Below are 27,512 nucleotides of genomic sequence, written 5' to 3' on the forward strand. Positions count from 1 at the left end.
GGCATGGATATGCAAGGGGTGGCAGGGCAGGTCACAAAAATTCAGATTGTCCCAGCGCATCAAGCCTTGTCTTCCTGTATTAGTGGTAGCAATGCTATAGTCACTGGAAATTATGATCAAGGTATTTCTCTGAAGTTAACTATTTCTGGTGACTGTCTTGTTCGTAAAATGGTAGATTTGAGCAACTGAGATGGGTATGAATGTTTGATATTAAGAAACTGTAGGTTCAGTTTGAGGAAAAATGGTTTGAATATAACCAGGGCAATCAGATAGCCATGAATAATAAAAAGTCACGTGTGAAACATATATTCAGCAAAGTTAGGTGTCCAGTAAAACTAGTTTCAACATTGTTTGCACTACCTAATCTCTAAAATTATAATGTGTGAGTCATAGCCCTTAGATGATCTTAACCTTTACTAGAGGATACCCTGCTTTGTGTTCAGCGGCATAAACAACTGAGGAAGGACCTGTGCAGATCTGGTGAATACAACAGGATCCTTTTGACTGTACTGTAAGTAATGCATTTTTTTTTCTGTGGAAAAAATGTTAGATGTTATATACAGGACAACAGTTGCTGAATAATCAATTGAGACATTATCATGTTCATATTCAAGTTGCAATTTAAAGATTTTGTACTTTTTTATTATAGGTTGGGTTTTTTTTAAATAAAAAAGATAAGTTCTTTGTGAGATAGGCATGATTGTATAGCATAACTCTCTTTAGGAAAACTGCTTCTCTAAATGTTTTAGAGTTAAATGAAGTAAATGGATGATAATAACAAATGTAGGGTATTAAATGAAATGGAATTGAGGACTTAAGGATTGTTCTCTAAAGGTTCTAGAGAGTGGGAAAAATCAAACTGTGGACAGAGGTAAAGGCTAAAAGAATTAAAGTAAGTGATGGTGGAGAAAGTCACAAACAAATCAAAGAGCTCAAATTTAAATGTGTTCTAGATATGAAAGTGAGCTGTCTGAAAGTGGCTTGTCATGGGTCTCAGGCCCTTCCTAGTGGTAGTAGTATTGCTATAGCCACAATATGCAAAGGGCGTGAGTTAAGAAATATTTATAGCATATATTATTAAAGCAGAGATCAACATTCTGAGTTCACTGAATTTTAGAGAACTAAGATCCTGGAAAGTAGAGAACACAAATGTAGGGTTACGGTGGGTGCTGATAAGGATTCAATGGTTTTACAAAGCATGAGAGTCTGAACACCATTTCTCCTCACAAGAAAGAAACCTAAGGTATTTTTCCTCTTTGAAAATCCTTACATTTTATTCTAGAGAGTACTTTATTTTATAAAATATTCTGTAGGTAAAGTGATCATATATCATAGGAGGATGTTCTGTATTGCCAGATATTCTACATCTTTACTTCCTTCTGTCTGTTGACAAAAGTTCTTGAACCAAGTGTTGTACAGTATTAATTTCTAGATTTAAAAGTATTGCCATAGATGTGGAATTAATGGTTTGCATGCTGCTTTGGAAAAGGCTTTCCTATTTTGTGGTATGTTTTAGTATCTTTGTTCCTTCAGAATTCACTCATTCATCTTCATCTTTTAGCATTGCAGCCTTCACTGCCAAAATCACCCTTTGCTATCTTTCTGATGATAAACACCATGATTGTTCTAGAATTTCCTCTGGGTTTTTTAGTTATTATTATTATTTTTAGCTGATTTGGTTCAGTCACTGGGCTGGACATGCCTTTGCACGCAGCAGGCACTCTTGTTCCCATTTGCTGTTCTGTGTACATGCTCATTTTCCTTTCTTGATAAGCAACACTGTATTTCCATGGTCTTGATAACTTCCTAATTGCTCAAAGCATACTCTCTCTTTTGTTAGTTATGTGGGATTTTGGGATTTTTTTAAAATGATGCTTAGTTGTTCAAGCTTTATGGAATCACTGTAAATGTTCATCAATTCCTCATTAACAAGTGCATTTACTTTCTCTCTGGTGCCTGCCTATAAATTTACACGCAGCCCATTCAAAAATGTATACAATTTTAATTCTCACAATGGAGGTATATTGTGCCTTTTTTCTGCTTTCATTTTTCATCTTGCTGAATTTAACTGACAAGCCTTGACTGGCTGTAGACCTGTACTTTTGACTTACAGCTTTTTATCACTTAAAGCCACATTAAAAGCAGAACGCTGGAAACAAAACAGTTTGAAAGGAATTGTAGCCTAACCTTAATGAGGGCGTCTTTGGTATTACTTCATCCCTCTTTGGCTTTAATTTTTATTCTTTCATAACTTCTTTGGTAGGTTGAGCAATTTTCCAGAGTCTGCTTCCTTGAAATAGAAAGCTGATCTCCCTGAATTTAAATGGCTTGGAATCACTGATACCAAGCCAACTCTGTACAGTGAAGACAGTTATTGCTAAGCACAAGGTAAAAATATTTGTAAGCCAAATGTAATTTTTCTTCTTCTTCTTTTTTTTTTTTTTTTTTTTTTTTTTTTAACAGAGTTATAGAAACATGAAGATGATGTTTTTCCTGTGGCTTTTAATTGTTTGGATTAATTCCAACAGTTATTGCTATGAGCCTAATCGCCAAGGTGTAAGAAACCAAAACCAAAGGGGCCAAGAAAACCAAAACATGCTACTGCAGCCTGTAGCAAACAGTGTTTGTCAGTTTGCATGTTGTTTCTACAAAGAGATTTCTTCTCGTGAAAACAGTGGGAATATTTTCTTCTCTCCTTTGAGCATCTCTACTGCCCTTGCCATGCTGACTCTGGGTGCCAGATCAGACACTCTGACACAGATTCTTAGGGTCCTTAACTTCAACCCACGTGAGATTTCTGAAAATGAAATACATGAAGGTTATCGTCAACTCATTCAAATGGTAAACAGAAAGAATGAGGGGTTACAGCTGAATATGGGAAATGTCCTGTTTGTGCTTGACCGACTGAAGCCACAAGACAAATTTTTAAGTAATCTCAGAAACTTCTATGAAGGAGAAGCTTATCCGATGAACTTCAAGAGGGCTGACCAAGCCCAGATAAAGATCAACGAATATGTAGCAGCAAGAACCAATGGGAAAATCAAGGACCTCATAAATAACCTTGATCCACTTACTGAAATTCTCCTTATTAGCTACATTTATTTTAATGGTAAGATACACATATCATATTCTCCTACTTCATACATTATTTCCTCAGGTCAGTTTTGGACTTCATCACCTTTCTTTGCAATATGGTTTTGCATACGGACTCATATCTTGTTTTCCTTTCGATTCCCACACAATTACAAACACAGCTACTGGAAATTATGTACTGCTTGACACTGATAACAATTGCTAGCAAAATTCATGTCAATTTTTCCTATATCTTTTAATATATACATTTATTTCCTTCTGAAGATTAAGTGAAATATACTTTGAGGAAGGCAACTCTATTCAGTAAAATACCTAGTCCTACACAATCTAGAGGGATTTAAGCACTTTCTTAAATGCTTTGTTGACTAGGAATGAATTTGAAACTCACTTCAGCTGTTGTCTTGTTTAGCAAGTTCAGAGTTAAATTCAAAGAACACTGTTAAAGTAAAGCTTAGCATCTTACCGAAAAGAAAATACCTTTTACTCTATAGTTTTGCTGTTACTATGTTCATGTATCCAAAGCTAAACATGTAACAGTAGCTTTAATTTCACTCATGTTCTCCTTCTTTTTTTTCACTAACTATGCCTTTACTGATAGTATAGCTGTAGTCCTGATGTGTCTAGGGGCATAGGTTTTCAAATTTTTTTTTGTGGTTGTTGTTGTTGGTTTTTTGGTTTTTGTTTTTTTTTTTTTTTAAAATAATTGCAGTTTCTAATATTTTCTAGTGAAGACATGGACCCACCAGTATCAAATACGAGCCTAATGACAATAAGCTTGTTTCTTTTAATTAACTTGTGCAGTCTGCTTAGATACAGTCTACCTATCTTTCCAGAGCTTTTCAGACTGCTGATCTAATAAGAAGAGAAGCAAGGCTGTAAGACTCAGTCACTGGTTTAGTAACAGATACTGCATCTTATTTCAAACCATCTCTCTTGTACTTATTTTATCATATTATAAACCCAAAGTAATTTTACTCAGAAAAATAGTATTCTGTAATTTATCTGATAAAAATATCATTAAGCTTTTTAATTGAAACAGGTATGATGTATTAGAAATGCTATTATTCTAAAAGAAATTATACTTTTTGAAAACAGTTAACTTGGATGCTTCTACTCTCCTTCCTGATATGAGGCTTCCCCTGAAAGTAATTCAAAACCATTTGTTTTGCTTTTCATCTGTGTCTCTGTTCCTTGTGTTAGTCTCTGAAGAATTAGTCACAGCTAAATGGAGTTGTTTGGAATACAGATGATTGATGTTTCTTAATTCTTTTGAACACATACTTGTTCAGCTCAAATAATGTTTTCAAGATAGGCTTTTACTTAGCATCAGGCATGTCTTTCAAAACAGGAAAAAAGCTGTTGGTTTTCCTTTACTGGAAAGTGTTTGAAGAAAAAGTAATAAATTTAGTAGCACAATGGAGGCAAAAGCTGGAGAAACCTTTTATCAAAGATAACTTTGTATTACAGGTAACTTTCACATGTTCTAAAAATAGATGTTCATTCTTATTACTGAAATAATTACCCAGCTTCTGTAAAGATGATGGAGATTCAGTTCTAGCTCTTCAAATTTAAAGAAAATAGATAAAATAATAGCATTAATAACAATCTAATAAGGATTTTTTATCTTGAAATTGAGAGTAGGTTAATGCTAATTGATCTAGAGGCTGGGATTAATCTGGAGAAGATCTCTAAATCTCAGGTACCTCTCTAACTAGTCTATACTTCTAGACTCTTGTCCACTCCCTGTGTATTACAACCTTGCTTGCACAGTGCTGGTGACCACCTTTTTTGTGGTGTAGTATAGCACAGAAGTCCTTCCCTAAGGACAAAACTCTGGCAATATTTTCCTGGCTCTCAGCCAGTGAGCATGCTATTCCACTGTAGTACTCCAGTCCCTTACCATGCCCTGGCCGAGCTGGTCACCACAGAGTATCATACTTTGAGGTTCATTTTTCCACACGAACACGCTGAAGCATTTGAGAAAGGTGTCATCACAAAAGGGTAGTCTCCTAAGAGAAAGGAGAGCACAACAATGAAAGTTCCTCTGAAAAAGGAGAAAAAGATTAGTGAATATCATCTCTGTCTAATCTGTATGCTAAATCCTGACATCCTACTCAGTTTTTAATCAAGCAAAGCTCTTTCTGAAATAAGTGTTTTTTTCCCCTGAGTTAAGCACTGGATAGAGGTTGTTTGAGTGCTTCAGGCCTTGTGTAATTATTCTATTTCCCTCTCCCCCCCTTTAAATATATCAAGGCAGAAGTCCTGCCCATTAGATATCTGATGATACAAGCCACTGTTAATGAAGAAACATAAGAGTAGCCACTTTTTCTATCTTCACAGTATTGGCAGTTGCCAGTTTATATTTTCAGAGCCCTAGACATGCACGAAGTCTCATTTTACACTTTCCAAATGCTAAATAAGTGTTGTTTATGTCTATTTCACAGATGATGGTAACATCAAACAATAATTATTTCATTTGTACCAAGCTGCATAGCAATAATTATTCAAATAGAAATCAGAAGTCAAAAGAGGTTGCATCTTGTTTTATGGTTTTCTTGATGACACTTACTTCACTTAGCATTGTGGCTCTACTTTTGCTCATTATATTTGATAAAAAAATTAGTTTTGTTCTAGAAAGAAAAATCTACTACACCTCTTTCTTAAAAAAAAAAATGAACAAGCCAACCAACCAAAAAACCAACCCACCCCAACGCACCCCCAACTTTCCCCCTTTTTTTTAATCAGCTCAGACTCTGAAATGGATGAGGAAGGGGATAGCTTGAATTTGTCTTAGAAATTACTCTATGCTGTGGTTAAGAATCTTGCAGAGTTCCAATGTAGACAGTTTGTTTCACTATTACTTAAATTTCCAAAGGCTTCTCTCTGATACTGTGAGCATGACAGTATAAAAGATTTCTGTTGCTGTTCTTTTGGTTTGGTTTTTAACTCAGCAGTCTGATAGAATTAAGTTCTTCACGATTTTATTTGCTGTCAACTAAAGTGGGATATAACCCCCTTCTCTTTGCAAGTAATCTGAATCCTTCGTTTCTCTGGAGCGTTCATCCCTCATATTACTCCACAAGTCCGTTTTGGTGTCAGAATGAGGAAAGGAGAGAATGTTTCTTCTTCTGAGCTCTCATTTAAAGGCTGCATCATAAGGGCTTTATAGGTTCCTTAAAGCTGTTGTCATGCAGGAAAAGTGCACACTAGAACAGTTGGTATCTAATTTAAATGAAGAATATTGCAGCCTGCTGTAAGATAGGAAGAAGTTTTTTACATCTCGCTCTACCTACCCTGTGTTGCTATTGAATTATTCTGAGCATTCAGTAAGCTCATTGCAAACTGTTTTTGCTTTTGAAATGATCCAGCTGTACTAGTTTCTGTCATCCATGAATGTATCCTATGGTGATATGTCCTATGGTTTCATGTCCTCAAAATATCCTGTAACTTTGTCTCTTATATTTCAAGCTGAATGGGAAAAACCTTTCGATCCAAAATACACTAAAAAGAGCAAATTCTTTGTGAATGGGAACAAGGCTGTTGAAGTTCCTATGATGTTTGGAATGGGCATATTCAAGCATGGCTATGATGACCAGCTGTCTTCCACGGTGGTGCAAATGGATTACAAAGGAGGTGCTTCAGCATTTTTTATTCTGCCTGATCAAGGAAGAATGAAGAAGCTGGAGAAAAGATTGTCTTGCGAACGTATGTCAAGGTGGAGGACATTAGTCTCAAAAAGGTAAAATTCTGCTGTCCTTGATTCAGATGGCAGGCAAGGAGACAAATCAGTTTCAATCTTCTGGGCTATGAAACAAAATGGGATACTATTCTTAGTTCTGTTTCAATCAACAGAAGAATTCCCACTGACCAAAGTTGAAATCTGGCTCCCTGGTCTCCCTGTGTTTTCACATTCACTGCTGCACAAAGTGAAAACCTTCACAGCTTTAGGACTTTTGCTGGTTCCACACTTTATTTCCCATCTTCCAACAACCTTTAGCCATGAGTTTTCTGTCTTATAAGCTCTTCTCACTTTTTTGGTTGAGATCTTCTGCCTTCTATTTATCAGTAAATTCCTACCACTTTCCTTCAGCCTTTTTTCTTGTCTATTCCTTCCTGCCTATTACAGTTCCCAATAATTGCACATTTAAGGCTAAAATAACAACTTTCGTTTGGCAATTATGAGGACAAAGCTCAATGGTAAGGTTATAGAGCTGCTGACACATTGCAGAGCCGCTATATTCAGGATCTCTGAGGACTCAGAGGGCAAAATTGGAATAAACTACACTTGTTTCAAGGTAACATTGAGACTAGAAGGTAGAAAGGTTATATTCTTTCTAAAACCAATTTTAAACTCCTTCCATTTAATATCATGTGTAGTAGTAGCCTTTGATGGGGCAACATATGTATACAAGCATAGGTACAGAATGTTTACAGAATCAACTCCTTGTGTTCATTCATGAACTTGATGTGTCATGTTAGAGACCTTCACACACATCCATTTGAAAACTGTATTTTAGATCATAAATTCTCAAGGCAAAAATTACATCTTATTACAGAAAGCCAAACCCAGTGTTATGCTCTTAACTCTGATTCACTTAAATTTTATCAAAATAATCTAATTTTTTTTCGTTTAAAAAAAGACAAAAAAGTTTGTCATTCTCTGTACACCTTCAGGGGTTTGAAACTTCTGGGAGAAGCTATGTGGTTTGTATCTAAAGTCACTGTAGGACAACTAAGATGGTGAATCAAGATTCTTATGAACCATTTTTGTCAAAGAAACACAATTGCCTTTAAAATCAGCAAGAAAGGCATAAATACAATGGAAGGGTTTATATTTCCTCTCTCCATCTTCTCCCCCCTCCTAAAAATGGAATAATCTACATAAAAGCCATGAATGGGAGAGGTAAATCTTATAATATAAAAAGGCATCACTGTCAAAGATGAGCTTGCTTCAAGCAGCTTCTTGTTTTTCATCAGGGCAGTTCTTTCCTGCAAACTAATAACAGCTCCTCCTTTTTCTTCTAGTTTTCAAAGCAACTGATTTTCTTTGCTCTCTGGAGTCTCTGGGAGGTCTTAAATGGGTTTGGTGTAGGATAAGGATTGCCTTAAGAGCTGTGGGCAAGCTATGTTTGCCCCAGTTTCCCTGCAAGCTGATGGTGACACAAGTTGCAGAAGCATCGTGAGGAACATTTTTCATTACTGTTGGCTGCTGAACTGGGGATCATGCTGAAATGTTGCCAGTACAGGCAGCTGAGATCTATTTAATGGCTGAATGGTGGAGAAAACATCACTTTCTCTTCTGAAAAGAGTATTCCAGTGCTTCCTGCCTTGTTGCATTGGTGTTGTGTGCCTGTCTTTCCCTTTCCTGAATGCTGAAAGCAAGTGGGGGCTTGTGGATGAGTTTATGTAATAGTAAGAGAGATGATTCAATGATACTTGCATCCTCACTCGACACAGCAATCAGCACAGTCAGGAATTAGGCAGAAGAGATCAGCAACCTGTTATCAATCCGCTAGCACTCTCATTTTTGGGTACCAGCCAGATTTGGTATTTGACGCTGTGCTACGCTGGAGGTATGGGCCATTTCCTTCCCACTTGTCCACTGGATGACTTGCTTTTTGGCCAGCTTCAATAAGTGCTCCTGTCTACCTGACCTGGAACCCTGAGCGGCTGTCCTAGTTTCTCATCAGAAAACAGGACTGACTGTCAGCATTATCACTAACGTCTGTCTCATTGTATTGCTTCTAGCTGTAAATGTTGGTTTTAACCTTTGAAAAGGAATTGTTAGATCCTGAAAGAACAAGGAAGAAATGAGTCAGAAATAGAGCGCTTTGATTAATTTATAGAAAGCAGCAAACTAGTCACTTTCAAAAAAATTTAATAAATCAGACATCGGACTTTACATAGAAAAAGGTTTATCTATTGACTAACTATATTCTTTCAATATGCTTTTGTTTTTTACTTTGTTACCCATACAATCACCACCACATATTGTCCTTCTCCTTTGGTGTATCTCTTTGTTTGCTCTGTCCTGATTTATATGACAAACACACAAGGACAGCCTTTTATTATAATTATTTATTTATTTATTTATTTATTTTATTTTATTCCTCCTAAAAGTAACCAGTGAACTTGGATGTGTTGGATTTTTTTTTGTGTCCAGCCTGAGATACCTAAAAGAATCACTTTGTCACGAGGTGAATCCTCTGCATCTTCAGTAATGGGGAATGATGAAGGTGCTTCCAGCAGAATGCACAAACTATCACTAAGTTCTGAAAATGTCAGATGAAGATCATTAGGGAGGTACAGCTGCACTGTTGTGCTGAATGATTACTGGGTCAACCTCACTGTTCACATGTTGGCTTACTGCAGACTGTGAGGCAGCAACCTACAACCTTATCCTGTCAACCAGACTTCTAACATTGTTATAAACCTTCTTTTCTTTTCACTATACATCTCCCATGTAGGCTAGGGAGAGCCTGCAAGCAAAATGTCTTTGGGGAGAAAGCAAAATGAGTTTGTCTCTCGGGAGTCTGTGTTATACTGTGATATCTGATCAAAAGTTTCACCACATTCTTGCACTTCTTTTCTGGCAGCTCAGCAAATTTGTATCTTCCAAAATTCACTCTTTACGGGACATATAATCTAAAGGATATTTTATATAAAATGGGCATCATGGATGTATTCACTGATAAGGCTGACCTGTCTGGGATCACTGGGCAGCCCCAGCACAGAATTTCCCAGGTAAGTCAAACTGCTTTTTGCTTTATGGGTCCATGGTTACTGATACATCACTTTTACATCTATTCATGATCAAAACTCATGTAAAGAAGCTTTGCTTCACATGAAAAGGTGGCTTTTGGTATAGAGAGTATTTTGCCCATGTTACTTGTGCTGTCAGTGCAATTGGGTGGGAGCAGGTTACAAGCCTACAACTTTTTAACCTAGGAGGCTTTTCTGATCAGCATGGGGCAAACTTATAAAACAGACATGATCAAATCCACAGCTTGGTACCCTCCTGCAGCGTGTTGTTACAGTCATTACACTGTTGTTTCCATTTGTGTTTACCTTCTTCAGCCAGCCTGTGGGCAAGTAGGAAGCTGTAGGATGTATCACTGCTGCTGTTTTATGGAGGGGAGGGGAGAGGAAAAATGCTGCTTGCTTTTAAACTGTTTGGAGGAAAGGAAAATGCAGTTATTAAAAACATTTGGCTTCAAGTCTATGAGCAATGACTCTCATTAGTGCCAGGCCCAGGCAAAAGCTACAGATAAGTCATACTTTAATAAACCCAGAGTTTAAAGCTGACGATCAGTGCAAATTTCATTGCCTGATATGGACAAAACCAACTGCCCTCATGACCTCAGATGGAAGTGAGCCAGTTAGGGTCTGTGAATGTCTTGATTTTGCAAGGTAAAACTTACATCTTTCTCTGCTCTAGCCCTCCATTTCTTGTCCTTTGCTCACATTTTTCCTAAGACATTAAAGAACATGGAAAACATAACTTCAATATGCTAATGAGAATGTTAATTCTTCAACTATATGGAATTTTAATAGACAGTTAAATATGATCTTGCTCTCTTAACCTTTAACCTAGCTCCACAGTTCTGCACAAGTGGGATCAGGGAATGAGCAAAGAAACAAAACAAATGTTTTTGCTAGTAGGGACATGCTCCTCCACTGGGGATGAATGTTTCATCTTTGGGGCTAGGAAAGCTATGCCGTGTGTAGCTTGCTGCTTTTTTTCCACAATTTTGCTGTCTTTGTGCAGTGGACTCACATCTGTCGCTTGTTTCTTACAAGAACTTCTTCAGGCACTTTTAGCTCAAGTTCTTATTTAGGTGACATATTTTGTACCCCCTTGACTTGTAACATGTCTATTTCTTCACAGGCTATTCATAAGGCTGTAGTAAAGGTGGATGAGACTGGCACCGAAGCAGCAGCTGCCACAGGCATGGAAATAGTGCCTATGTCTGTTCCAGCTACCATTGTATTCAACAGGCCCTTCCTAATGGTCATAACTATGGAGAACAATATACTCTTCATGGGAAAAATTGTGAACCCTCTGAAAAAAGACTAAGTTGATACACGTATTAGGTAGGCGGTGATCACCAAGTGTTTGACCTGATGAGTATGGCATAGCTATAGAGGGCTCTTCACCTCTTAACTGATGTTATTCACTGGTTTTTGTAGATGAAACTCTTCATCGATTTAAGTTGCCATAGTTGCATATTTGTTTGGGCCTTGGTTTTTTTTTTTAATTTTTTTTTTTTAGAAGGTTGCATTCAGGCAGAACTGTCATTAGATCTGGGACAAAATCAGCCTGTGTGATACTGACAGCATAGATACATCTTGTAGCAGGGAAGATGAGTAGCATGTGGGTGGAGAGGGTTGTATAAGCCTGCTTCTTCCCTCACAGCTGCCTTCTCACCCTTTTTTTTACATTGACTAGCAAATGGGTACAAGTTATGGCACTTTACTACTTGTGCCCATTTTCCTACCAACATGAAATTCATATCTAGCATAGATCTTAACATGCATAATGCTTACTACCTTGCATAGTACCATTGTTGTCCAGTGAGTCTATTACAATTTTGACTTTCAGCTGTCGTCCCAGCTAGGCTGCTGCAAAGGGGTCACAAAGAAGGTGTGTTTTTCCCCTGCAGATATATACTGGCCTGCCCACTTTTTTTTTTGTTTTGTTTTGTTTCTGTGAGAGTTTGTAGTTCAGACTCGTTCCAGGGCAAACGTTAGAAGGTCTAAGAATTGTGTCTAAGAAAAGAAGAGGTAGATCAGATCTCTGCAGTTCAGTGCCCTGGGGCCAAACTTTGTGAATCAGATATACAGCTCAGAGCACCCAGAAGACTTCTTCTAGCCTATGCCTGCATCTAACCCAGCTTCTAGAAGCCCCCAAGCAGCAGGAAACACAAGCCATCTCCACATGGTGCCAGTGCATGTACCATTGCTGTGTGGCCCTGGGAGATTACCCATGGTAGTAAGCACCATTCCAGTATTGTTTGTAGGATCAAGCACCCTACTAGTAACACCTATACCCCAACAGTGACACTTACTGTGTCTCTTGACATATCTCCTTCTGTTCCCAGACTGTCCAGTAACACAACATTGGTACTCTTTTTCTCATCCGCTTCATGGTTAGTATAGCCACAATATTATAATGAACTTTTTTCACTAGTAAGATACACGATACTAAAAGAAACATTCATAATGCACATACTTATTTATTTTTTCTTGTTTTCTTTCCTATCTGTTTTTTTCTTCAATTTTTCATAACTATCATTATTTTATTTCATTGCTCATTTTCATGGTATATATCTGATCTCTGGTTGCAGGAGGGGCAAATTATTGACTAAAATGGGTTAGTCTATTAATAGGTATTATTAACACCAGTCTTTGTACAGCCTTGAAATATGCAGACAAATGTACTACAGTAGAACAACAATGAATAAACATGACATTAAAAAGTTTCTAATTCTGCTATTTTATTTCTTTAATTCAGAGTTATGACTTAAGTATGGTTCAAGCAGATTTTTTGACTGGTGTCAACAGTTATTAATATTACATCAGCACAGTAATGCCACTAATGAGCTTCAGAAAGCCCTCTGTCTTTGGCCTGAGCAGTGAAACCCTGTTCACATAGTTCTCCTAGCAGAGATAACCTACTTTTTGGGAAGGTGAGGCATTTCTTTGATGCAGAGATGTTTCTTTCAAAGGCTATAGAAAGCATGCTGTTTCTACTGTATCAATTCTGTAGCTTCATGTGTATGTCTCATTTACCTTCTAAAAAGCTCTCTCCTGACTCCCTCTAATAGCTATGTTACCAGTCTTGGTATGCGTTTTGACCTGTGGTTCCTGTTATTCTATAAACAAAATACAGGCCATCTAGATCATACTCTTTTGTTAATAGATTATGACGGGAAAAAAAAGCTCTTAGGAGTGCTGGAACCCACTTCCAGATTAAAATCATAGTGAAGAAAAATTCATCCGTGTGGCAATCAAGGGCAATAAGGAAGAATAAATTTAGTATTTCCCAAAATGAAAACTAGATGTACTCTATTTGTTTTCATTTGTCTTTACATCTCTGGATCCATAGCAAACCTTGACAGAGAGTCAGCCTCTACAGGATCTTACCTATCTTTGTATTTTATGTTGATCTAGAGGCACTTCAGATCTTGCTAGGTGACAGTTTTCTGACATAACCAGATCTTGCAGCTTGCTTTCCTGTAAAAATGTATAGCAATGAATTTGGACGTAAATCCAAAAAACCTAACTTAAGAAGGAAAAAAAATATTACATATTTACACAGCAAATTCTATTAGAATTATGAGGAAAAACTTCAGAAAATGAAAATCATGATCAAACCAGAGAATGTCCTCTGCCTAAAAGAACAACCCCCTAACCTTAAATCTAAAACTGTAATAAGAAAAGAAAAGGACGAATTTCAGGAAAAAAACAACTTGTAGAAGTCACAGTATGTAATAATGTATTCTTATTCAAAGATATCAGAAACCTGCCAGAGACCCTGAGGGGACAGTAGATGTTCAAAGTGTAGAAGTGCTCAAGGGGGGCTACCAGCAAAACAGAATCTCAATTCATTGCACATGAACTTCCTTTGCAGTGGCTGGGCCTGAGCAACTATTTCAAGTTGAACTAACAATAAAATAGTTTTTAGAATAAAAAAAGTCAAAAAGCAAGTAACAACAAATTGCCAGGACTGTTTAGTACGCATGCAAGAGCTTGTAGCTGTCTTAGGAAGAAAAATGTTAAGCCTTCTACTGTGATGCATCAGTATAGATTGGTCTCTGTACCAGAATAATAAGAAGTGACAAATGTGATATAAGTTTTTAGAATAAGATGAACGTGAGCATTGCACTGAATTGCAGAAGAGTTAGTCCAACTTTGGCATTTTGGAAACTGTAGAATTTGTAGTTGTGGGTAAGTATGACAAAATATTAAAGAACTAACACAACTTTCCTAGAATGGTTTAGGTTGGAAAAGACCTTTAAGATCATCGGTGTCCAACCATTAACCTAACACTGCCAAGTCCACCACTAAACCATGCCCCTAAGTGCCACACCTACACCTCTTTTAAATACCTCCAGGGATGGTGACTCAACCACTTCCCTGGACAGCCTGTTCCAATGCTTGACAACCCTTTTGGTGAAGAATTTTTTCCTCTTATTCAATCTAAATCTTCCCTGGAGCAACTTAAGGATACTTCCTCTTGTCCTATCGCTTGTTACTCTGGAGAGCAGAACAATACCCATCTCACTACAACCTTCTTGCAGGGAGCTATAGAGAATGATAAGGTCTCCCCTGAGCCTCTTTTTCTCTGGGCTAAATGGCCTCAGTTCCCTCAGCTGCTCCTTGTAAGACTTTCTCTAGACTCTTCACGACCTTTGTTGCCCTCCTCTGGACACGTTCCAGCACCTCAAGGTCTTTGCTGTAGTGAGGGGCCCAAAACTGGACACAGGACTCTATAGGCACAGCCTCACCAGTGTCGAGCACAGGGGGACGGTCACTGCCCTGGTCCTGCTGGCCACACTGTGTCTGATAGAAGCCAGGATGCTGTTGGCCTTCTTGGCCACTTGGGCACACTGCTGGCTTGCGTTCAGCTGGCTGTCGACCAGCACCCATAGGCCCTTTTCCACCAGGCAGCTCTCCAGCTGCTCTTCCCCAGGTCTGCAGCGCTGTGTGGGGCTGCTGTGACCCACCTGCAGGACCCGTCACGGAGCCTTGCTGAACCTCATACAACTGGCCTTGGCCCAGGGGTCCAGCCTGTCCAGACCCCCCTGCAGAGCCTGCCTGCCCTCCAGCTGATCAAGGCTCCCACCCAACTTGGTGTCTTCTGCAAACTTACTGAGAGTGCACTTGATACCCTTGTCCAGATTGTTAATAAAGATGCTAAACGGGACTGGCCCCAGTACTGAGCCCTGGGGAACACCGCTTGTGACCGGCCGCCAACTGGATGTAACTCCATTCACCACCACTCTGGGCCTGGCTGTTCAGCCAGGTTTCTACTCAGCAAAGTTTACGCCTCTCCAAGCCATGAGCAGCCAGTTTCTCCAGGAGAGTGCTATGAAAAATGGTGTCAAAGGCTTTCCTAAGGTCCAGGTAGACAACATCCACAGCCTTTCCCGCATCCACTAAGCGGGTCACCTTGTCATAGAAGGAGATCAGGTTAGTCAAGCAGGACCTGCCTTTCATAACCCCATGCTGACTGGGCCTGATCACCTGGTTGTCTCCTGTACATGCCATGTGATGGCACTCAGGCTGATCTGCTCCACAACCTTCCCTGGCACCCAGGTCAGGCTGACAGGCCTGTAGTTCCCCGGATCCTGCTTCCTGCCCTTCTTGTAGATGGGCATCCCGTTGGCTAAGCTCCCACCTGCTGGGACCTCCCTGGTTAGCCAGGGCTGCTGATAAATGATTGACAGTGTCTTGGTGAGAGCTTCCACCAGCTGCCTCAGTCCCCTGCTGGATCCCATCTGCCCCCACAGACTTGTGTGTGTCTAAGTGGTGTAGCAGGCTGCTGGCCATTTCCCCTTGGACTGTGGGGGCTTCGTTCTGCTCCCTGTCCCTGTCTGCCAGTTCAGGGGGCCAAGATTTACTCTTAAAACAACTGGTTTTACTATTAAAGACAGAGGCAAAGCAGACATCAAGTACCTCATCCTTCTCCTTAATGGACAGAGATTCTCCTTAGCCCTCATTTTGTTGTTAATGTATTTATAGAAACATTTTTACTGTATTTTACAGCAGTAGCCAGAATCCTTTATGAAAGGATTATTTGGAAGAGTTGATACATGTCCATTACAATGGTTTGATTGAGGTATGTCACATAGTTCAGAGAAAAGATAACAAAGTATCTCAAAAACCCCTTAGGCTAGTAGAGAGGGAAGATCTTTTTGTAAGCAGTATGTTCAGGCATGTGTTATTCATAGAAGTTAGTGTGGGACTTTAATGAATTGTGAGGTGACATATTTTCTTGGTGGTTCCACCTTGCTCATGGGTAAGGATCTCAGGGTACTCTGTGTCTGGAGAACCACTGCCAAGAAATCCAAAGCTAAGAATACAAAGAAAGAAGCTCTTATTTTATATATGATGTGATCTCGAGACAGGCATTGCCACCCAGAAATTTTGCAGTGATGCTGGATAGGCCACTGAGTATGTCGTTTCCATGCTCAGTGCTGGTGAAAAAGGAAACCAAACAGTGGGAGATATAAAGAAAGGAAGAGATGGAAATGTCAGTGTGCCCCTGTGCCATGGTATGGCCACACTGTGTATACTATTGCAGCACTGGACACTGAACTACATGAACCTTCAGTCTAAGCTAAGGGTGGATATTCCTTATGGCTTCTAGGATGTTATCTGTACATACACTGTGTATCTATAGGCTCAACTCAGAGCCAAAGGCTAAGTGTTTATTTTCTTTTCCTGTGCCCAAGGGTGTTTAAGACAACAGTACAGGTCTGGCAGTTAAGAGCATTTTCATTTCCTCAGTTAGTACCATCATCTCTATCAACTCAGTGATTCAGTGGGAAATAACTAAAAATCAAAACTGACATATGACTCAGGAGTTTAGGAGCAGTCATTATAAACAAAGAAGAGGGGTTTTCTGGGTACTTTACAAGGGTCTGTTATCACTTCTTCGAATGATTGAAATAGGTGAATTTATGTTTGTAAGCTTATTTGCAGTTTTGGTCTTTTCACAGTCATTGATCATACTTTTTACATTCAATCACACGAATGCCTTGCTATGTACCAATGTACATTCACAAAGACAGACTAGATCTACCATATCTCTTAATTAATGTCTCTGGGTTTTGTTCTTCTGTCTCTTTATCAGATGTATATATATATCTGTATAGCTTTTAAGGGGAATATCTCATTGCCAGCTTGTTTTTCCTATTAGATTCCTTGTTTAATTTTTTTTTTCTAATGTGAATTAGCTGTAGGTTCCAAACTATTTTTCCTCTACATCTATGACCTTACAGTATATGACAAATCTATTTTTAATTAATAAAAAAATGCAAATGAGAATAAATAAAACTGTGAGTGGCAAAATAATTTCCTCATTGTTCAGGTCCCCTACAACTGATGCAGAAGTTTTATCCATCCTGAGTTGAAGAAATAAGTGCTTGATTTAAATTTATTGTAAACAACTACTTTCTTTCCAGTCAGTCTTTTCCTACAATAGCCTTTAGATAATGTCCATAGCCCTATATTGGTGTTATCCTCACATTCAATTTGTCTCCCAAGAGAAATTTTAAGGTGTTAAATTTTCCAAAGCTGTCACAAAAATTTAAAATCTCAACAATTTTCCTGAAAAAGGTTTCAAAATGTTCTTCCATTTCATTGGTAAACAGTAGAAAAGTTTATCACTTGATAACATCTTATAAAATAAAAGTTACTGTGGAGTATTTTCATAATTTCTGTTTGAAAATGTTGACAAAGCCAACATATTTATTAAAATATTCTGATTTCTCTGACTCTGCTTTCTTACAATGAAATTGCTCCCTCAGAGAACTTCCAAGATTTTTTTCTGAGAAAAGATTTTTGAAGGGGACAATAAAGGCTACAGGAAGAATCTGGGTACTTGCATAATCCAGGCAGGTTTCTCAGATGTAGAAAAAAGTTGAACATTTGTGAAGTAGTTTGTAAGTAATGCAGCACTGAAGCTGTAGCTCAGTTATAAGCCTACTACCATCAATGATGAAGCAGGGATCAAAGGATTTATGGACTTCTCAGCTTTAGCTGTGCACTGAGTTCCCATCGAGCAGTAGTAGAAATACTGTTTTTACAGTAAACTATGAAGGAAAACGTGTCTAGAAAGTGCTGGTAAAAAAATTCCTCCTTTGGAGACAGTGAATCCTCTTAGGCTCAGTCCTGTCTTGCAGGATTCTGTTTCTGGTGAGGAGATCCCAGTCATTGTGCTTCACAAGTTACCTCAGGAGGGACCTCAGTAGTTCAGAGATTTGCGAAGAGCAGGGGGTGCTAAGTGTCATCTGTGCTGTAATATTGGGTGTTGGGTTCGGAGTTATAGTAATTATGAGTGTGGAGGCGAATTAGAAAAACAAATGTGTTTGTTAAGAGATTAATACAATCATCATTAGTATGAGAGCTGGAGCATTCACAAAGGCTGGAGACCAGTTCAAACTGGTTTTCATAATCCCCACCCACCTAAGTTCTACCAAAGGCATTAATTTAAAAACATTGCATCATCAAGGTAAAAAAAAGTACTCTCACTGGCTGATCAATGAACATGAGAGCAGGACACCGTCACCTAGAAGTTCTTGTGACCTGATTAACCTTTCTGCTCTCTACAGCTGAGACCCATTCTTGCTGACCCCTAGGAGTGCCATAATGTTCTGCTGCCCTATGGAAGAAGACACCTGGGTATTCTGTGAAAATCAGTCTGGTTTTTCCCTGATCCCCAAAGGTTGACTTTTGATGAAGGAACTTGCTGTGACTTCTTTGGGAATGCATCCCTCCATGATTCTTCAAAAGGCTCTGTTGGCCATTGCTCTCCAAGTTGATGGAGGGAGCAAGGGGTGCCAGGGCATGGTGGTGTGCCAAGGAGATGTGAGTGGTCTGCAAGTGACTGTGGGTGATGTGAAGAAAGGCAGAAAAAGAATGTCAGAGCAGATATCAGTATGTAGGAGCCAGCACTAGACAGGGTATTAACTAGTTTGAGATAGGGAAGGTTTGATCTGTACTGAAATAGTCACAATTACAACAGTTTTCTGTTAAAATTAACAAATTTGAGATGGTTGTGTAGTGGTTGATTACATGAAAAAAATGGCTTTTTTACTTGTCTGCATATTGATCTAGAGTATGACTTTTAAAAGCTATGTGGTGTTGGCCTAAATCTTCTCCCAACATAGTTAAAAACACTGGCCAGAACAAATCTATGCTATATCCATCCAAAATAAAATTGAAACCTGCCTTCTTCTGTGTTTGTTCCCTGGTGGATTCCTGTGTTCATATCCTTGTTTTCAACAGAGCAGTACTGTATGAATAGAGACTGACATGGAGTAATAAACAAGGCAAATTGCCTCTGTGGTTTGCAGGACCACTTTCTGGGTCCTTTCTTTGAGCATTAGCCAAAATCCATATTGTGTGCTTGGGCAGCTGAGCTTCTGAGTCACAGAATAATGTCATTACTGTTTACTTCTATCCACTTTGATCAGCCTTACTTGATCAGCTGCGTGATTAAAGGTAGGTACTCGATTCAGTATCACTCAGGAGTACAGAGGAGGTAAAGGAAGCAATTCAGATGAGATGGTCCCAGATAGCAGGGTCAGTGGACCAATGGGATGGTGAAGAAGAACTTTTTAATGAAGGCTTTCAAAATAATGTTAGTTGCTTAAGTCTTGAATTACTCATTGGGATGGTTCTTGTTAACTATATTTTCATGTTGTATAGACACACATTTATTACAATTTTAAGTACTATATTGCTGTTGGAAACCCATAATTAATTGATTAATTTCTTTCTTTCTTTAACGCAAGAACATTATTAGGAAAGAAGGATGGGCCAGTCGTTAGAGAGCATTGGGCTGGGGCTTGGGAGTTTCTGCTTCCCTTCCCAGCTCAGTCACAGGTTCACTTTGTATAAGCTTAGCTTCCTGTTTGCTTATAGCTGTCCACTGAGGATGATCATCTTTCTCTCATTGTTCAAACAGCCACAGCGGGATTCAGGAGCCTTACCATAGGTAGATAATCCACAACACTGGACTGGCAGTAGATGAAAAGGTTCAGGTGGAATGATCCCTGCTGGTGTGGTGCTTTGGTGAAAATGGAAGGTGAAAAAAACTTTTAGTAAGCACAGTGATCTTATCCTTCTCTACTTCCCTGTACAACACTCTTGTGTTGTAGGTGCTGGCAACAGATATTTGCGTTTTCTAGTCATGAAAGAAGAAAGCCTGGTAAAAGGGTTGTCTTGGGCAGTATCGTGTGATGCATGCAGATTATTAATACTTGCAGTTTATGTGTGCTTAATCACCTCTCCCCATGCTGTAATGTACCTACATAGCTAGCATCTCATGGATGCAAGTGCTAAACCCACCAGGAAAGAAGCCATTTTCTGTAAAGTCCAGAGGACTTTTTGTGGAAGCTTGCAACTGAGGAACATTTCCAGTTTCACTCTGCAGCTGTATAAAGCTGCATCCTGCAGACCACAGCCTTTTACATTGTGTATCACTGTTACCAAAGAATGCCATGGTATCAAACTGATAGAAAATGATCCTATCTTCATTAAACTCAGTGAAGAAATGAAATGATGCTCAAGGCCATTGAAAGTAACTTTTAATTTTCACATCATCTTATCTCAATAAGCAAGTTCAATGTGTTATTTTTATCTTACAGATGAGAAAACTGAAGCTCATCAGACAGTGTTAGTGATGTTTCAAAGGTCAAAGCTGAGCTGTTCAACAGAGCTGGCAACCTACCCTGAATTTTCAACTCACCAGGCAGTCTATCCCATCCTGAAGCCATTCCAGTATCCTGAACAGTATTTGGGCAATGGGAAATATTCTTGGAGATCTTTGTAGTCAATAAGATTGCAACATGGCTATTTTGTCAACTGTTTTGGGGGTTATAAGGAAAAGAAAACAAAATGAATGCATACTATTCTTTCAGAAGACCTCCACTGGAAATCATTCAGATGTGAAAGTCTCAGCTATTTTTTACTATATTAGTATTTATACTAATATATATATATATATATATAAACACTTATAGCTGAAAAGAAACCCCATTGGTGAAGCTGTTACATGAAGAAATAATGAATAACAGGCCTTCTTTTGAAAGATTCTGGGGTCTAAATAAAGGTTTCTAATGTTAGAGCGACTGACTGCTCTCCTGTCCCCTTTTCAGGAGGGCTCAAGTCTGCTGTAGGTTCTATGTCATATCGGCCAACCTGCACACTTCTGAAGCAGCAGTAGGAGGTTTAGCTGTTACCATGTATGTGCACCATACATGTAACTCACCTCCTACATTTTAGTAGGTAGTTTGTAACTGGTATTGATTTTCAACTGAAAAATGGTGATGAGTGTTAAGTGTTGGTCGTTGCCATTGGTATAGTCTATTTTTTTTTTTAATTCTAGTCCCTGTTCTCTACTTAGTTTATACATAGTATTAGTGATGCTAATTCAAACGAAAAAAACAGTTCTGTGAGCAGAACTTCCCTTTCCTCATGATTGTTTCTGTCACTATATACAGGCTATTTCATCCCCATTTCACATTGCCTTTCTAAACTAATGAATTTTGCCTTTCTGGCAGGACAGTGGAGGAGGTTCTCCAAGAAGTATTAAAAGCATGGCACGAGCACTGCTTGCAGATTGGGCTTTTTTCTTCATTATATACCTCATCCAGACTAGAAGAACCATAGTTACCAGACACGCATACATCTTCAATCTTAACAATTTTCCCTGCACTTTGAACTGCCTGATCCTTTCCAAGGACTATTAAATAACTCAAAACTATCAGGATGGAAGGGAGGGGAAGGCAATGTCCATTTCCTTTCTAATCCCACACTCCATTTCCATCATATTGCTGCTATGTCCATATATTTGTGGTCAACATACTTCACACTTACAAATCTTTGTGTTACTTATGATATAATAGATCTACAGGGATAAAGATTTTTCTATATTTGAAGTAACCTGTGTGTCTATGAACCATAAGCTGACATGAAAACTATCATTTCCTGACCTAGAGGTGTAGAAGAATAACAAAAACACTGGGCAAGTTGAATGGTTTTGTTGTCATCAAATATATCAGTCACTGGTTAATTAAGAACTCTTTAAACCTGTTTCAGAATAGTTTGTTCAAAACAAACCAAACCGGTAGGAAGTGTTTGCAAGATGTTGGTAAAGGCACAAAATATTATATGGGTCTATTTCTTCAAAAGAAGTAAAAATGTGACTTGGGGTGTGGTATAGATAATGACCTAGATGAAGTACACATCAGTAAAATAGACTTGGGTAATGTAGACTTTGTTGTGGTTTTAATTATCAGAAGGGATAAACCACATCTCTTTGGTTATTTCGGTATCCCGGACTTTTATTCCTACTGAAAATAAATAGTAGAGAAGTAAAATCTAGTTCAGTAGATGAATGATCAGTATGAATCTGGTTAATGTCATTTCATGACATAGTTTTAGAGCTGAGATAGTGGTCAGTAGAGAGGTGGAACCATACATGGCTTGTGGCAGTGCGTGGTACACCGAGCACGCGTGCATCAGTTCATTATTTCAGTTTAAAGCTGATGTAGCACCTTATTGCTGCTGCTCTAATGAAATGCTATGGAAATGCCTTGTTAAAGTGTAGCTTAACATTAAAAACAAAACAGTAATTACAAGGCCTCACAAGTGAAAAAGAAAACAAGAAGCTTATAACCATTTTGTAATACAATTCGTCCTTGACCACCATGACCTGTCATTCACCTAGGCTTTGATGAATAAAATAATCTCTGTGTTTTGACCTTTTATAGGCAGAATTAGAAGGAACAGGTAAAAAGGAAAGGGGAAAAGGAAAGGGGAAAAGGAAACAAAGAAGAAAACAAAGAAGGCAAGTGTCAAGACAAGGTTTATCTGTGTTCTGTCTCTGTGCTTATCTATGTTTGTAATGAGAAAACTACATACGTGAATAAATGAGTACAAAGGAAAAAGTCACAAATGGGGAAAGGAAACGTGCTTCATGTCACTGCTCAGTTGTGGTCTTTGTTATGAACTAGAAAAATTCAGTCAGCTTGATCCACCATATTTTATTCCTATTGGAAAAAAATAATAGAAAGAAGCAGTGCTTTTTTTTTATTCCAACAATTTAAATTTGTAAAAGAGGAACAAGGAGTAAAAGTGGGTGCATGCATGCAGTACTCAGCAAAAGAAAACAGCTTGCTACTTGTATTCCCACCACCTGCCTGAGGCAGTAACTCACATGAGAACTGCAACACAGTAACAGAGAACTGAGACATGTGAAGGGACCGCACCAGTCAGAGTAGGAAACCCATCAGGGAAACGTCTATCACATGTCCTCTCAATGGCGTGCAGCTACAGTCAGATTGAGAAGTTACAGGCAATTAGCTCAGAGTCCATATTCAGGCTGAAGATCAGGAGAAAGGTTTGGCTCTGGGCAGACTTTGGAAGAATGCTGAGCTGCTGGGATGTGTGGCGCTCAGCTCTGTGTACGCTTCAGCATAGCACGGGAAGTCTGACTGCTGGCACCAAGAGTGAGCATCTGTTTCCAGTGGTTCCAGGCACAACATCCCGGTTTCCAGTAGGGTCCCAATTACACAACGTTTGCACTAATCTCCTCCACATGGTCTGAGGCAACAGGCAGACAGAAAGTCACAACTACTATTCAAAGGGCTGAAGACTGTCAGCTCCATTTGCTGAATTGTGGAGGCGATCCTTGGAAATGCTATTTCATCAATATTTGCTCTGTTTCCTCCTTTTTTTTTATTATCTCTAATTTTTATCATGTCTGTTTAATGTTTAACCGTGAAATTGAGTAGATGATGTAGCAGTATAAGTAGCAGTGTGAACAGCATGGTCAGCTGAACGCAGCAGGGCTTCTGATTTTGTAAGTAGTGCACATGCATTTTTCTTGGAGACTTACAAATGATGCTTTCTGAGGTCAGTGGAATTTTCATGTTATGTTAATATCATTTGTTTGTTTGTGACTTGGTTGTGTGCAGATGTTGCAATGAAATATTAATCAAGCAAACATGCAATGGACCAGTGGGACCTGCTGTTCTGGGGGAATATGCTTAGCCTGAAATTAGAATAAAACAACCTTTGAAGTCATGGGGACTTATTAAGTAGTTGCTAAAGCAGAATACTGGTTAAATCACCTTTTAGGTTGGAAACAGCCTTCACAGTGACTCAAAATTAGCATAATCCCACTAGTGACTGAACAACCAGGTCCAGTTTATAAACTCTTCTGGTGACTTAATGGGTAAAACAACCATTGAACTGCTGAGGCCAGGCTCTCTAATTAGGACTGGGGTGAGTGTAGGGGGTGGGTGGAAGGCCACAATTTAAATTTAATTACCTCTTTTATTCCCATAGACAAACTAATGTGAGGTTTGGCAGAGAATTATTTTCTGGATTTCCAATTTGCATATAAAAAATACATACCAGATTTAATAAAGCCTTTCCAGTTTCTTCAGCTTTGTAATAGTAACATAAAAATATTTGTGACTGAAATCTCGTAATTTCAGAATGCTGAAATGAATGTGATTGACATCTCTAAAGGGGAAAGTAGGTGGGGAAATCTTGATGACATTACTCAGTTTTCCAGCTTCTGGTAGAAGTAATTCTTTAGTATTTCTGTAGAGAGCTGTGATACCAAGAGAAGTTTTTTTTTAATTGATCTGTTATAGTAGAAGTTAAAAACAGAACCATGCCTAATACAAGCTTGCTGCAGAAAAAAACATACTTTGCTTCAGAAATTCTTTGAAATTTGGGCTAAGCTCTGTTTGAATACAGGAAGCGGTCATGGACAGACAAAATTTATCCTCCTTTTCACTTAAGTGTGCAATATCTCAAATAACTAGAGAAAAGAGTTTATGAAAAGTTAAACACCCAGTATTTTTGAAACACCTTCTGTACTACATGATTACTTCATTTGCAGCACATAAGGCTTTTTTTATTTTTCAGCTGAGAGGAAGAGGAAAAGTTCTGTTTGAAAAAGATGCAAATAGTTGAATCATATTCCCATCTAGGACCATATTCCATGTTTTGGTTTAATGAAATTAAAATGTAGCATTATCACTTTTTTACTGTAGTTCGCTGCAGTGGTCCCTGTCTGCTCTCAGATATAGTCAGCATACTCAGATCCTAGCAAATATGAGAACACACAGCTAGTGTATACATTTGCTATGAAAACAAGACAAAAACAGCAATAAAAACCAAAACCAATTTGTCACCAGGAATCCTGGAACTTGGGCTGCCCTCAGAAACTTTGTCTAAATCTTGTTTAGATAGTAGATACAGTCATCTTTCACATCTGGGAATGAATATGGGACCAAGAGAACTTCATTGTGGCAGGATATGGGAGAATGCATTCCTGGAACAGAAGGATACAAACAGGCTGTGTTGTCTGGAACCCAGAATAAGAGGAGCCATAGCAGTAGAAAAGTTCTAGAAATGTTTTCAGGTAGAAGCTGCAAGGGCCCAAAGATTACTTTCATAGATACTTGTTATATTTCTGAAGAAGGTTTATATGAGATGTCTCCCCAGAATAGCAGGGAATTGAATTCAGCAAACAAGAGACTTGTTCCTGCTCCTGTGGCGGGTGGGAGGCTCATGTGAAGTATACCATGTCAGCATCAGGAGAACAAGCATAACGAAGAAACTTCTTGTCTCCAAGGGGATTAATCTGAGTGTTCTTTGATTTCCAAATGGGATCTGTGCTCTTCTTTTCCTTTTGGACTCAGGTCCTTCCTGTGTCTCTAGAGGGAGCCACCCATGCCATGTGTGGGGATGGTGAGGGGCAAACCACCATTTAACAAATTACAAACACTTGTTGCAGCCCCCCAAAAGGAGGGTCCCTTCATTCCAAACATGCACCAAACATGCGGGTGCAAACCCGCTTCTTCCCATGTGTCTTCATGCCCACTTTTGAGTGCCCTGCTGCCATGGCACAGGATGCTCCAGGCTTTTGCCTTGAATTTTGCCTTGAAGTTTATGTAGATGACTTTTATCCATCATTTATCAGCTGTGGTCAAAGACTGGCCGTAAGAGTGTAACCATGAAGTAAACAGGGCAGTGAATTTAACAAGCACTGGATAGCTGTCTGTCCACGTGCTGCTGCCCTGATGAAAGCAAGGGAATTTATCCCATTTCCAACGAGAAGTGAGTTGCCTCAAATTTCCTCACATTTAGCAAACTGCATTTGGGCAGGTAGTGGAGTATTTGATGCCTTTGAAACTCACACTCTGTTTTAGCTCAGGGTAATTCATTTGTTTAGATGTAGCTTATAGGAAACAATGATCCAGGGAAGATAATTGTTAATAGAGATTATTATGGACTTTAGCTCTACACTTGCATTGCTAATGAAGAATAGAATTGCCTTTTCAGAGCAGTTACAATGGAATATTATGGTTTTATTATGTCTGACATTTTAATTTACAATTTGGTTGAATTTATTAATGACGGTTTTTGTCCATGGGCACTTTAAATATACTATGTACATTAGATCATTACAGTTGCACTGTGTACTATTTATGCTAACAAACTATTCATTATTTCTTACTACCAAGCTCATCATTACCATCTGCTCATCTAATGACTGTTTATTTTGTGACAGAATAATTTGAAAAGAAGATGAAGTATCTCCTGTGCCTGTGTTTACTCCTTGCTGTTCTTTGTGCTGTAACCCATTGCCACCATGAAGACATTTGCCATGAAGTCAAAAATACTAATCTGCGCACTGGAAGAGAAAGTTTATTAGCGCATTACTGTGACAAGCAAGGCACTAACTACGCAGATTTTGTATTTAGATTTTACAAGCAGGTTATATCAAAAGAAGCTGATAAAAATGTTTTCTTTTCTCCCATGAGCATCTCCACTGCCTTTGCCATACTGGCTCTTGGTGCTAAGTCAACCACCCTTTCTCAGATTTTTGAAGGACTGGGCTTTGACAATCTGACTGAGACTCGCATCCATGCTATACATGAAAGTTTCCATAAAGTTTTAGCAGTGCTGAATTGTACTGATGCTAACATCACATTAAATATAGGGAATGCCCTTTTTACAGCTATCGGGTATGAACCACAGGAGACATTTTTACAAAATACCAAACAATTTTATGATGCAGATTTTTTTTCTAGCAATTTCCATAAACCACAAGAAGCTAAGAAGCAAATCAATACATATGTAAAGGAGAAAACCAAGGGGAAAATTCCTGAATTAATTGGTCATCTTGATCCAAGTACTGCACTGGTTCTTGTTAACTACATTTATTTTAAGGGTAAGATATTTAATGTAATATTCCAGTAGATTATTTGGATGCAAACCGAAAATTGTAGATGACTCTTGTTTATTTATTAGCAGAGTGACTCTTTAGGAAAGAGCTAAACTGTGGAGGACTGTCAAAGTAAAGATTAGATCTGGCCAAAAGCAGAGTATCTGATTGCTGAGAAATAGTGATTGCTTGATTTTGGCACAGTTTGCCTGAAAGCTGTGGACAGAGAAGTCCCACTCTGGTGGACTGCCTCATAGACAGGGACCCACTGTGTGCAGTCTTGCTGGTCTGAGGGCATAATGACTAAAGGTGTTTCCAAGATCCCTATGCTGACTGTATGTGCCGGCCAAACTTAATGGACTAACATCCTTCCACTTCCAGGGTCCCCAGTATTATGGTAGATCTACTTAGGTACGCTGCATGAAAACTTGGG

The 27,512-nt window shown here is 38.7% G+C and overlaps 1 protein-coding gene across 1 annotated transcript in view; it reads left to right on the forward strand.

Annotated features, from left to right (window-relative positions):
• Window positions 1–2,595: 2,595 nt before the first annotated feature.
• Window positions 2,596–27,512, forward strand: part of LOC102055028 (serpin A3-5-like) — a 28,598-nt gene continuing 3,681 nt past the window's right edge. The window contains exons 1-5 of the mRNA XM_027804926.2: window positions 2,596–3,109; window positions 6,562–6,832; window positions 9,690–9,837; window positions 10,982–11,104; window positions 26,428–27,085. Of these exons, the coding sequence (XP_027660727.1) occupies window positions 2,596–3,109; window positions 6,562–6,832; window positions 9,690–9,837; window positions 10,982–11,104; window positions 26,428–27,085 (1,714 nt within the window). The remainder of the gene's footprint in view (window positions 3,110–6,561; window positions 6,833–9,689; window positions 9,838–10,981; window positions 11,105–26,427; window positions 27,086–27,512) is intronic.

Source organism: Falco cherrug, chromosome 7 (genome assembly GCF_023634085.1).
Source record: "Falco cherrug isolate bFalChe1 chromosome 7, bFalChe1.pri, whole genome shotgun sequence".
In the NCBI taxonomy this organism is placed as follows: Eukaryota; Metazoa; Chordata; class Aves; order Falconiformes; family Falconidae; genus Falco; species Falco cherrug.